This window comes from Phalaenopsis equestris, unplaced genomic scaffold, assembly GCF_001263595.1.
Source record: "Phalaenopsis equestris unplaced genomic scaffold, ASM126359v1 Scaffold000305, whole genome shotgun sequence".
Taxonomy (NCBI): Eukaryota; Viridiplantae; Streptophyta; class Magnoliopsida; order Asparagales; family Orchidaceae; genus Phalaenopsis; species Phalaenopsis equestris.
The window spans coordinates 189,409-203,174 of record NW_018164747.1 but is presented as its reverse complement, the minus strand read 5'-3'; the positions used below and the strand labels follow the sequence as shown (position 1 = coordinate 203,174).

General features: G+C 36.2%; 1 protein-coding gene across 1 annotated transcript; it reads left to right on the top strand.

The window, feature by feature from the left end:
* Positions 1-1,454: 1,454 nt before the first annotated feature.
* LOC110025586 (hydrophobic protein OSR8-like) lies at positions 1,455-2,091 on the top strand. The gene is made up of 2 exons (XM_020726142.1): positions 1,455-1,624; positions 1,706-2,091. The coding sequence occupies exons 1-2, from the start codon at positions 1,532-1,534 to the stop codon at positions 1,835-1,837; spliced, it is 225 nt and encodes a 74-aa protein (XP_020581801.1). The 5' UTR covers positions 1,455-1,531; the 3' UTR covers positions 1,838-2,091.
* Positions 2,092-13,766: the final 11,675 nt, after the last annotated feature.

Genomic DNA, 13,766 nt, shown 5'->3' with positions numbered 1-13,766 from the left:
CCCATCTTCTGCAACTGCATGTCTGGCCTAGTTCTAAAGCACTTGATACATTGGCACTGAGGTGTCCAATGCTAGTATTGCGGCCATTAGAAGTCAACATTTTCATCCCTAAGGCAACTCCTGCTTGGATACTATTAATGATGTCGGTTGACATGGCATGTGCCACATTAGCAACATTGCATCACTACTTGTGCAATGCTTAGGTACCCATCTGACACTAGTCATGACCTTGGCCAGTTGAGGTAATCTACCGACATATGTGTCATCTTCCATGTTAGTGGTACCTAAGTACATATCATATCTTATGACACATAGTGATAGATGATAGGGCATCCTCTGACTTGTTTTGTGATGTGGCTTATGCCATATTGGTAGAGCTACAATGCCCACAACAACGCTTAGGCACCAGTTAGAAATATGATGGCAGAGGTATTCAATTACTGGTTGACATGGTGCTTTCCATGTTAGTGGCACCTAGGCACTCATATATTGATATTGCGGTGCTGGACCATTTTATAGTCCTATAAGAGTGGCTGCCTCAAGGGATGAAAATTCATGGTTTAATCCTTTCCAACTTTTCAAGTGTTATTCGAAAGATTAGTGAATTTCTTCCCATCCTCTCCATCATTTTCCAATTTTAAATAGTCATTAGTTGGAGTGCCTCTCTTCTTCATGACTGGAGTGCTAGTGGATTTTTGTTTGGGTGCTTAGTACCTTGGGGTCAGTAGGAACCATCGAGTAGGTGAAATATCCTTAGGTTCTATGTTAAAGAGGCTTGGTTAGGTTCTATGTTGGAGCAAACCAAGGTTATTTCTCTTGTTTCCCTATCTTGCCTCTTTTTTTAGTGTGTGTCTCTCTTGAGTTTAGAGTCTGACTTTAGGCCTGACACTACAACACCACCATTCAGGCACCGTGGAGCCATCCTTTTGTTGTTGAACTAATGCCTCATTGATGTGTATGACCACTCAAGCACTAATGTATTTCTGATAGAAGCATGTGATTGCCTTTGTAATATTGCAATGTCGCCTTCCTTAGCTCTATGAGGCATCAAGTTGTTGTATCCAAGCTCTTTGTTTGCAGTGTCACTTTTACGGCCAAGACAAAGACCAAGACCAATGTCGCTGCCCTAAATGGATGTTGTATGTTTGGGGATAGCATTATAACGCTCATGTTTGGCTCCATAATGTTAGGCACTAGGTGCCTTTCTCATATAGGACAACAACTACGGCGGTCGAAAGTTATCGTCGGGCCTTCAGTCCATAATATTACTGAAAATTTGACCATTCCTTTCTCTCTCTCTCTCTCAAGTGAAGAGAGATGGTTATTTAAAAATTAAATTGGTATGAATATTAAAACTTGATCTTAGATGTGTAGATATATAACAATTGTGTGTTATGTATGTAACTGCCCATAAAAAAATTGTTGGAATATACTAACCAAACCTTAATTTCTATTTTGGGCGAGTTAGATTAAAAGAGCTGTGGGGGAGAAATTGTCACGGATTCATACGGTGAAGAGAAACAGGACAACAATGGCGTCCGACGGCTGCTGCCAGTTCTTAGAGATTATTCTCGCTATTCTTCTCCCGCCGCTAGGCGTCTTCCTACACTATGGATGTTGCAGCGTACGTGATCTTCATCTCACCTCCCTATTATTTTGTTTTCTTTGAATCTGTTTTTGATCTGTTTGTTCAACGTGGCCTCAGTTGGAGTTTTGCATCTGCGTTCTCCTCACCATCCTCGGATACATTCCAGGCATGATCTACGCAATCTATGTGATCACCGTTGTCAATCCTGAGAGGCACCATCGGGATTATTACGAACCGATCGTCGCCTAGGTTAGAGGATGCTCGTTCCTCGTCCTCCATCCGTTGTGCAGTTTGTGTTTTCCCCTTTTATGTTTATCAAAATGTGTCGATTTACTCGTAATTGTTGTTTATTAACAGAATCTAAGAGAACAGCTTGCCGTTGTTATCTTCTGTTGTCACGTTTGAGTGGAATAAAGTGTTTTGTTTAAGTTGGATTCTGTGATTTCTGTGTTTATATTGTGCGGAAGGGTTGATCTGTAAATTAAACCTTACCTTTTGGAACCTTTCTTGGATTTCACTCACAAACTGAGATCCATGTTTTTTGCTGATTGCAATCAGCAAAAATGGAGGAATGAAAGGGAAATATGGTGTTATTTATACTTGCTCGATATGAATCTTTCAAATAAATCATGGTTGGAGATGTTGGTATTCATGAAGAATTGTGGCTTTTTCATGAGAAATGAAAAGGGAAATAAAGTGATTCTTGCATGTGGTTTTTGTTGAGATGTCAAGAGGACCTTCTCGCTTCACTAGGCTTCTTCTAGAAAATAAGAAATTTGAATTTATGATAGCAAAGGTTTCTCATCTATATCTCACTCTTTGTATACATTAGCATCCAATCCAAGTTCTTGAGATATACATAATCAGTATGTCAGTATTTAGAACTTGCTTGTCGATGCAGAACATATCCACTACCATGTTTTATTAAGCTATATTCCATTTGTACAGCATTATTCTTTTGGGTATCTTTTCTGTTTCACATCATCTTTTTTTTTTTTTTTCCGGACATCACTGCTATGCAAGGTGGTGGATCCGTGATACATATGGTTATGGGTGGGTAGAATTGGTTTGGTAGTTCAAAAATATAACTTGGTGATGGATTTATAAATGGTCATGTTTCGGGTGCTATGTGTGTAATTGCCCCATATATATTTTGTTTTGTGAAAGCATTTTTTCCTGGTTATCATCTTCTAAGGTAGATCGGCATCAGAGCCAACAAGTTGGAGCCATAGCGGATTAAATCAAGTGAACAGCGATAATAGTCATAGAGGATGTTGAGAGGATAGGATGACTAAAGGTTTTTTTTTTTTTCTAGATAGCTTTATGTTTGTTTTGCATTTCAAGATCCATCATAGTTTTATTTAGAGAACTATTTCTTATTTTTTTAAAGAAATTTTTATACTGGAAAGTTGATTTTTGCAACTAGATCTGTTAAAGCGCCATGACTGTAAGAAATTTGTTAGCTTAATTTTATTCTTAAATATTTATAATCCCATGATAGTTTTCTAAGAAGTAATTTTTTTTCACTATAATTTTACAACCACCTTTACAAAAAATTGCAGCAGCCCAAGTAGTATAATTTAGGGGAATGGTTTTCTTTGAATACTACATGGATCTTTGAAATCACCAAAGAAGAAAGCAAACCTCTTTAAGGTGGGTGATGACTGCAACTCGATTTATTTTTGCCATTCACATATCCTTCTCAAATTAAATGATTGCAAAGTTTGTCTCAATGTTGAAGTTCATTGACAACTGATATATCGATACTCTGTAGGAATTAAAATAATTTCATGGTCAAATCTAAATTAGAAGCCTAAAATAAATTCATTTTGTTTGACGCGTCATGGTTTTGTAGTGCTCATGAGAATCACATTTTTCTTTTAGCAATTAAGGCCATCATGATACTATTGCATTAAAATTTAGTCTCTTTAGTCCTACTAGAAGATTTTTTGGGTGTGTATGTTATGAAGAAATTGAGAGGACCATTTGATCAAGGACTTGTTAGTGTTGAGAAAAATATTTACCTATGGAGAACGCACGCAGCTCTCCGTGCGTAATCCATTTCCAATAACTTCTCAATAACCTCTGTGAAGGTTATTAGGTGGTTATTGCGGAGTAATTTCAGCGTTATTTGGAGTGAATACCATCCGCGGTTATACTTTCACATTCCGCGGTATCACTTTCACATTTTCTCTGATGTTAGGGTATTGACTTTAAATAACGTCGAAATAAATCCGCAATAACCCTCTAATAACCTTCACAGAAGTTATTGGGAGGAGATTACGTACGAAGAGCTGCGTGCATTTTGCGTACGTAATTATTTCTCGTGTCTCCTTGACCAAAAGATTGTTTTGCCTTTCAAAACCTTATATAAAATTGTTCAACTTTTGTCCTGCTTCTTTACAGTTTGTTTTTCATTAAATTGCCCACTTATATTTTCCAACAAGCTTTTTGTTGCTTTTTAGAAATTTATGTGATGAAGAATGATTCATTTATAATTAGATATCTAGTGTTTGATATATATAGCTGATGTTTGATGTATTAAAAATTAAAAATGTCTAAAATATTCATGACTGCTAAAAGAATATTTTTTTCTAATAATAATTTCACCTCTATATTTACAAATAGCTACTGCTGCCATTTTTGGCACTAGTGCGACAACCCAAGTGTGTTGATGCTTTTGGTTTTAATAACTTAATAATAAGTCCTTTGAGCATGAAAACTACTTGACCGTGAATACTCTTAAGCAAAATTTCTATCGCATGTTGTTCCTGCAGTTGAGGCTCACATTTCATGCTGAGATTCTGCATCTCAAAATGTAATCAACCAAGGTCTTGTTGGGACGAGGTCTTCTATGGAGACATGTTACTGTGTCCCAAAGTATCTCTTCATGAACAAATTCTCTAATTCGGCAAACGTCTTAACTAATTCATTGGGTAACTCTGTGTACTAATCAAATACAACGCTGATAAACTGCTCACGAACTTGCAGAACATTAATGCTTCATTACCCCCAGTGTTACAACAACTCGCCTGGAAGTGTGCAATATGTTGATGGTGGTTTCCCACTCCATTGAAAGTCTTAAAGGTCTATGGTAGAAAGCTCTTAGGGTATGGTACGACATCGAACTCTTCCGAGTAAGGTCTACCCTTTGCAATCGGTGTACCTCCTTTTTACTAGGCTATGGCCTCATTCACCTGTTGTTCCACAATCTTCTTAATATCATTTTCTGGTATCGAGCTTGTAATTGAATCCTTCTTTGACGGCTTGTCACCATTTGTGGAAGCGACTTCTTTTCTTTCATCAGGAATATGCATAACCTCAAGTTGGTTCACCTCCGGAGATGCTATCTGATGTGATTATGATTGTCTGTACACTGTAGCCATGACAAACATGGAGGCGGCCATTTCCTCCATCCTCTTCTCCATCTAATTGATCTGTTCATCTCTTAACTGGTTGGCCCTTTTAAACTCGTCTGCGATGTTCTCCTCAACATACGGTGGAGCTTCGGGCATAGATGATGTGGCCCTGGTCTCCACAACGTTGATTTCCACGAACTCCTCATCCATATAATCTGTCAAATCATAATCCTCGTCATCGAGATCCATTCATTGTTCTTTTGCTAGTTTTGTGATCTCGGCTCTAGGCTTCTTAACCTTATCATCAACTGCTTGCTCCTTATCCAACTTAAGATCAATTAGCTTCTTCTGAACATCATCTTTTTCTGCAATGGACGCTGAAGCAACGACAGTAACGACAATTGGAGTATCAAATTCGTGCTCCCTCTAGTGGACATGCTCCACGGGCTTGCAACGACCTTAGGTACCCATACTTTCCTCTTTGATGTTGATGCCCTAAGACGGAGTGTCTCAGTGACAACATCGGTACGTCGAAGAGGAGTGTGCTTCCTAGGCTGTTGACCAAGTAGAACAGTAAATGATCTCTTCCCGTTATCCTACTTTGGGAATGTTGGTCGCTAAAATGGGAAAGTTTATTTTTAATTATATATTGTGTGTGTGTGTGTGTATGTATATATATATATATATATTTATATATAATTTTGAAAAGTAATAGTTTAATTTTGAAAATACGAGACTGAACTGATCTCATATAAATAATAATTTAAATAAATGAGCATAACACCGTGAGTAATACATCTATCCCGAGGAATATACATTTTACTTAATAGTGAGTCTCGATTAAATGAACTAAAGAATTTATGACATCTGTTTTAGTCTGCGAAACATTTTTCTATTGAACGACAAATTTTCTCCTATCTAATTTGAAAGATTAGATAGGATTTATATTAAGCTGGTTTCTAATGTTTCCTATAAAGGCAAGCCCATATAGTTAATTACATCTTAACTGACCAAGGTCACTTAAGAAAACTCTCGATTTAGATCATAAAATATTGTCTTCAAGAGTTTCAAAGGGGAGGACTTTTCAAGGTCGGATAAAGGAGTATAAAATGGAAAAAGATCAAGTTTGGAACAATTATTATAGAATCCAAAGGCAGAAAACTAGGGGATGTCAAGGATCCTGAGGAGGACCTCAGTGATTTCCCAAGCTATCCTATGGTTTGGCTTCAGTTCCGGAGAGATTTTTATTAGATGTTTCATCCTACCAATTTTATCAATTAGGGCTTACATTCGCATGATGCAATCATATAATGGCCTGAAAGATAGGATGATTTATATAATGACAAATGACAACCTCGGAGCCTAAGGCGAGTTAGGGCTTAAATTGCACAATGTGATTGTGCATATACCTAAAGATAAAGTGAGGATTTATGTTGTACTAGATAGGCTGCCGCGAAGTCCTATGACTTGCTATTTAATTCTAAGGAAGAGATTGTTGTTGCAGATCCCCCTGCTCTCTAGAAGTTGTTCTTTTGTACATCTTGTCAAGCTGCCCACGAAGTTAGCTCCAAGCTCCTCGTCGAAGTAGCAGTCCTGAAGTCTGAGGTTCAAAAGTTGTATCATATAAGTTAAATTGACAAGTTTGATTCTCTTACAAGTATTATGGGGGGGGGGGGGGGGGGGGGGGTAAATTTTGGTGTAGAGCCCCCGCGTCGTGACCTGGAAAGCGTGGCGAATCGACATAACTATTTTCTCTTAAATTTACTTAGTATAAATAAGTTGTTAAACTCATTTAAATTCAAAAGGATGTATTATGTGTTTTTTTTTTTGTTTGGAGAAAGATGTTCTACTTTTGAAAATATGATATTGTGATTTTCAGTTTTGAAATGTTTTGCAAGCAAAGTAGATAAATGTATGTAAGGAATGTGCTATAAAGCAAACAAATAAAATTACATCGCATAAAACATAAATGTGTATATGTTGACCTCACTTTTGGTTGAGGTTTAGTTCTCTCTTTAGTAGCCTAGGGTCTAGCCATAGGACTTTCCTATTGATTATTCCTAGAAAAATAGAAAAGGAACCATCAACATTAGAAATTTGAAACTCTTCTTTTCTCAACTTGAAGTTCCACATATTGGTTCTAACCTCTAGCACTTGTAGGTGGGGTCAGTATGAAAGATCTCAAGGAGAGTCCCCATAAGACTGCTTGACCTTAGGGCTGACTCTAAGTGTTGGTTTGGACACTCACTTGCACTCATTATCACCTATATCTACTCACAACTCTAAACCCAGAATCGTTGGCTTTGATCCCTTGATTTTTGGGAAACTCATGTAGATGGTCCCGTAGACCCACTAGCCCTATGCTAGGGTTTAGTGCTAGGGTTTAGCTAAGGGACCTAAATGGGGATTTCATTGGTCCATATGGGGATTTCATTGGATTTCATTGGTCCATAGCTCATTTATGGTGGTTGACACCCCAATTCTACCAAAATGTCCAACTTGGCTTTTTGCCCTTAAATCCACCCAATATACTTAAATACCCCAAAACCCTAAATTTGATCAAAATTCTGAAATTCACCCAAAATACCCAAATTTGTTCAAAAATAATTTCAAACCATTTGAAACTACCCAAATTGCCCAAAACATCCCAAAAAATGCCAACCCAACAAAAATACCCTCAAATTTGCCAAAATTACAAAAATACCCTTGGCACCCCAAACTTTCCCAAAACTTCTAAAATCATTACAAAAATAAATTTGCCAAAATTACAAAAATACCCTTGGCACCCCAAACTTTCCCAAAACTTCTAAAATCACTTTAAATGTCTTCAAAATCAATTTGGACCGTTCAAGTGAACCCAATTTGACTATTTTGACCAAAACCCCCAAATTGCCTTTAAAGACCCAATCTCTCTAAATTCATCCCAAATGTCCATCAATTTGGCCCCAATTCCCCTTAATTTCAATCTTATACTCAAATTAATCTTTTATATGATCAGTTAAAACCAAATCCAAGCTTAATTGGCTCATGCTTTGAGCTCAATTTTGATCCAAATCAAAACCCCCAATTTTGGGTCTATGACGTAATCTCACCTAATTGAACCCCATAGCCTACTCAATTTGCCCCAATTTGAATCCTAAACTCTTTAGAACATTCCTACACATCAAATTGGACATTTAATTGGCCTTGCCCAAGCCTCAATTTCACTTAATTTCAACCCACACTCAAAAGCCCCAAACTTGCCCTGGCTATGTCTCCAAATTTGACCTAATTTAACACCCTAATCCTAAAATTGGGACCCAATTGATGTTGAAAACTCTTTATGAAATTCCTATAGACCATTTTAAACCATCAATTTAGACTTAGCCCAACCTAGACCCAAGTTTAACCCAACACCCCCAAATTGACCAAATGTCCAAATTCCCTCTAATTGAACCTCCAAACCAATTCAAAATCACTTCAAATCTTTTCCAAACCTCTCGTGACAATCATCTACATCAAGTTGATCAATCAATTAAGCTCAATGTCATGGCTAACTTAACCCAAACCCAACTTCTAGCCATTTTGGCCCAAATTGAACCCATGCACTAAAATTGACTTAGCCATGCATAAGCCACCAGATTGATGACACCATAGCCACCAAGTACACCCTATGGACCAAGCTAGACCCACCTAAACCAGCCAAGGTTAGCTATGGACAAATGGTCCCTTGATTTAGGGGATTTCACCTCATTCTTGGCCTAAACTCAAATATCTTGGCCATCATCACTTATCCTTAGGAGTTCACCATCATTGTTAACCATCATTAGCAACCCCCTGACTCTTGCTAGCCACCACCTCAACCACTGGAATTAGCCAGCCCTAGGGAGCCCCAAGTGGCCAAAACCCAAAATTAAACTTCCCTGGGCTGGCTAAGTCACATTGGCCATTAGAGCATTTCTTCCCTCCACCTCAACAAGCTTTAGCACCTAATTCCCAGGCCCTAAGCTCCACCTGGCAGCCATGACTATAAATGGAGCTCTCCACGGCCGAAGGAGAGAGTGCTTGGAATCTTAGGAAAACTCTGTCAAAATCTCACCAGAGCTTCTCCAAACCATCCTAAGTGCAATCCCCTTGCTCTCAGCCACTAATAGTCACCCCTTTGAGCCAATTTCTTCACTGATATTTACCCTAAAACCAGGACATATCTCTTCACTCCACCACAGCGCACCAAACTTCAATAATTGTGCACACATCATCCCCACAGTGAAAGAAGTTGATCTCCCACAAAAGCCCCCTCTCAAACAGCCTTTAACCTAGCTCTAGACCAACACTTGAAATCAATTTTGATCAAAATCATACCTAGACAATTCACCAGGGCACAAGGCTTCATCCGGAGGTTCGTTGGATCAAATCGAAGCTACTACAACCATCTGATTGAGGCCTCCCCTCTAAAACAAAGGTAATGAACCCCAAGCCTAATCCCAGATTATTTTGGTTCATTATAAGTATTTACTATATTTCATATCGTATACACCGTAAGGATAAGTTCTTCTAGAGTAGATGAAGGTTTAGAAACAAACCCCATGCAATTTGGTTGAGTCTAGACCAAGATCTTAAGGTTTTAGTGTGAACGGCTTACGGGTTAAGTCAGCTTACGGGCTTACGGGTTAAGTCACTTGGGGACGATGAACGAATGTCGTCCGATCACGTGTGTATCCAATGGACGGAGTAGATCAAATCGGACAGACTCTTGGTACGTGAACCGCGAGTCGCATGACACCTGAGGTGGATGGTGACGTTGAATAGCGGAGCGCCGCGTGTGGGTTCGGAACCGTCGTAGGATCCAGTCAGCGCCGCGTGGATAAGTAAAAAAAATATGAATTTTTGAATTATTTTGAATGCATAAACTTCAAAAATCCATATTTTTCTCAAGAAAAATCATAAAAGTAAAAGAAAAATACCCACTTGCTCAGTGAACAGAGGAGAATAATGTGGACTAAGAAAAAAGTATTTTCTTATTTGCTGATTTTTAATGAATTAAATATCCTTTGGAGTATTTTAATTCATTATGATCAAACATTGCTCACCATGGCTTGAAATTTTGAAGGCTTATTCCTCATGAATAAGGAGATGTTCTCTAATTTTTCCATGGTCATAGGACATCTCTAAGCTTCTAGCTCTAACTTTCAAGCTAAGGTGACCATTTTGGCTTATTTTAATTATATAAATCAAAATATCATTTGGAAAATTATGAGAATAATTTTAGTAGGTTTCCTATAATCAGAGAAGTCTAGAAAAATTATCATGATATCTTGGATTATCTTATAAATTTTTATATTTAATTAAATGTAAATATTTTGTGTTAATTTTTGTAAATTAAATACTTATAAAAAATTGACAAAATTATTCCCACATTATTCATAAAAATCATTTTTATCCACTGTAAAAATTTGAAAATTATTTGATTATGTTCAAGTATTAAAGTTGATTTTCTATTAAAGTTGAGTTTGAGTATTAAAGTTGATTTTCTAAGAAACCTTATATATTTATACAAAAATTATCATACTAAATTAAATACACTTGGAAAAATTATGAAAAGTGGTTTTCTGAGTTCCTTATGATTAGATGCACTTAGAAAAAATAAAAATTGCTTTTTAGAAAACAATTAATTTTCAAGCCTTATTTTGAATTTTGAAATAATTTAAAGTTTCCAAAAATATCAAAATACTTCAAAACGTGCCCAGTTGCTCTCTGATCACTTGGGAATTATTAGAATATTTTTTCTAAGTTAAAAATAAATTTTAAAGGCTTAGAAGTGGATTTTCCTTATTTTTAATTTTAAAATAATTATAATAAATTAATTCAAAAAATTATGAAATTTTGTCTAAGTTTTTTTCTGACCTAGGGAAACTTTTAATAATTTTCTCATAAACTAAAACCTTAGTTTGGAAAACTAAATAAATCAATTTCTAAAAATCACATTTTTTGAATTTAAATAAATAGTTAAATCAAATTAAATTTTGAGAGGTCCACATATTCTCCTCTAAATATTATAATTACCTCATAGATATGACAATCTAAACCTTCAAAGTCATTTGAGTTGTGGTTAATGAGTTATGAGATGAAGCACCCCAAGGGCAAAATAATCATTTTAGATTTTGGTGCTTTAATAAAAATTTAGGATTAACCAAGGAAAATGAGAAATTTTGATCTTAATGAACACGTTTGGATGATTGAAATACAATGGGATAGAAGTTTGAAATACAATGAGATTAAAAGGTAGAAACTCACTCACCACCCTTGCACAACATCAACAAAAATCATAATTCTAATCTTCATGACTTGAATGTCAACTAAGATCAAATGATTTTTAAGTGATGGGCTTAAGATAGAAAAGATGATAATTTACTTTTCTTAAGCCAAAAGTTGAGGATGATGTGATCATTCAATAAGGATTTATGTCACTTAAATCAAAATTTTGATAACCACTATTTCACCTATTATGATTGTTAAGGGCTTGGTAGTGACCTAGGCTCGAAGTCTAAACTCATATAATTGGATTTAGAAGATGATATGATTGGTGATTAACGTCTTTAAACACTACAAGCCTGACTTTAATTGTGGGCACCATAATCTATAAATTACCTAAACTTGCCTTAGCCTAGGGGAACCCACTCACATAACTTAAATGAAACATCAATTGACTAATCGAGTATCCTATCCTTGAGGTAATTAAATTGTCAAGTTTCAATATGTAATGGGGTAGTCACACTTCGACCTCTGATGATTAATGAAATAATATGATAAGTTCAGAATGAACTCAGAATATTTTAAGAGATCTTTAAAGTGGTCAAGGGTCATGCCTCGAGCACTTTGAAATTTATTGGACCTTCTGAAGGGCAAATTGGACTTGTCATATTTTGTTCTAAAATCATCTACTAGGATCTTCCACGATTCAATAAAGTCATAACTTGGGGTTAGGTAGCTAAGCCTTTATCTACTCCTACAATTTAAATTTCTTTATAAAATTATATACATATCTTGCAAGTACTGACCTTTCAGGTGGTGGAACGAGAAGAATCAATAGGTACGCTTTTAAATTAATGCATTTACCTTTCTGTTCATCTTGTATCGAGCTTGCATGTTAAACAATGATGTTACACTGCATGAGAACCAAAATTGCTAGGATAGTCACAAAACCAAAACCAAAATTAAAATCAATCAAGATAAAATTCAGCGTCATAACATTCAAAATATAAGATAACTCAAAATTTAATCACAAACATCACAAAACAACAATTGCAACTAAATTGAGACGTCTCTATCAGATGATCGGGAATCCTTCAGAGGAGGTAACTTATGATAACTAGGTTTCTCACGGTCTAAATGAAAGTACGAGATTCATTAAGTTGAATTTAGTAAATTCATTTGGACTAAGTGAATCCGAAAGAAAATAGTGGTGCGAGAACAAGGGAACCGTGAGTAGTGGTGCGAGAACAAGGGAACCGTAGGATCCTAACCGGTGTTGCTCTAATCAACTTTAATATGCCCCATAACATTTAAAGAACTGTAACCATTGGAACATCTGATTTAACACAATAACTTGACATATTAGAAAACTTAAACTCGTCACAATGAGAAGCTTGGAGCTAGCATTATGGGCAGCACGACCATCTTCAACAGTAAGAGGATCTACAAAAGCATATCTTTCTTTAGAATTAATAGCAAGCTATAGGACTTCTAGGTTGTCTACGTAGTACAACATAAATCCTCAACTTTTCTTTAGGTCTTTGTACAACTCTACTGTACAATATAAGCCCTAACTCGCCTTAGGATTCTGAGGCTGTCGTTCGTCACGACCTCTATCCTAACATTTTTCAGTCTATTTGTGTGGTCGTTTCACATGAATGTAAGCCCTAAACAAATAAAATTGGCAGGATGAAACATTTAAAGAATTTCTCCTCAAAATTGAAGCCAAACAATATGATAGCTTGGGAAGTCACCGAGGTTCTCCTCCGGATCCATGACATCCCCTAGTCTCTTCCTTTAGATTCAAAAACAAAATGTTATAAATTTGAGTCATCCCCTTTCACATCTCTTTGTCTGATCTACTTGAAAAGTACTATTCTCTTAACCTCTTTGAAAATAATATTTCCTAATTTTTATCGAGAGTTTTTTAGGTGACTTTGAGGTGACTTTGGTTATTTAGGTGACTTTGGTTATCTAAGATGTAATTAACTATTGGGTCTTTCCCTTCTATGAAGTTTTTTCCGAACCCACCTTAATATAAACCCTATTTAATTTTTTTGTATTAAAATAGGAACTCGTCGGCAAATAAAATGGTTTCGCAGAATAAACGAGTGTCATATATTTCTTAGTTTATTTGATCGAGTCTCACCCTCAAGTCTTGTGTTTATCTTTTGGGATAGATACACAGTTTAAGTTATAATGCTCTTTCATTTAAACTATGAAAAATATGGGGTCAATTTGATTTCATATATTTCTAAACTTATATATATATATACATATATATATGAAAAATAGTGTTGGCAGCTTCTGGCGACTCCGCTAATTTCTCTCCATTCAAATCAGGAAATATTATCTTTATATATCGGTAATATGTCCATGTCTCTTATGGTCCAAATTACCATTCTTTTGTTGACATGCTTCACCCATTTCTTTCTTGGGTAAGTACGGTCAACTCTTTTGGACATCAAGACTATCTGTTCAATCACCTTTGAACAGGAAGGTTCAGGAGACCATTAAGGACTTTTTAATTTTTGTGTAGAGTCGGACCCCAAATAGGTGTGTTGGTGGACTAGTTCCACCTGACATTG

Excerpts from the sequence above, each read along its gene's own strand:
- LOC110025586 (XM_020726142.1), top strand. The coding sequence starts at position 1,532 with ATGGCGTCCGACGGCTGCTGCCAGTTCTTAGAGATTATTCTCGCTATT. Across the intron at positions 1,625-1,705 it reads TACACTATGGATGTTGCAGC|TTGGAGTTTTGCATCTGCGT; the intron begins GTACGTGATCTT and ends ACGTGGCCTCAG.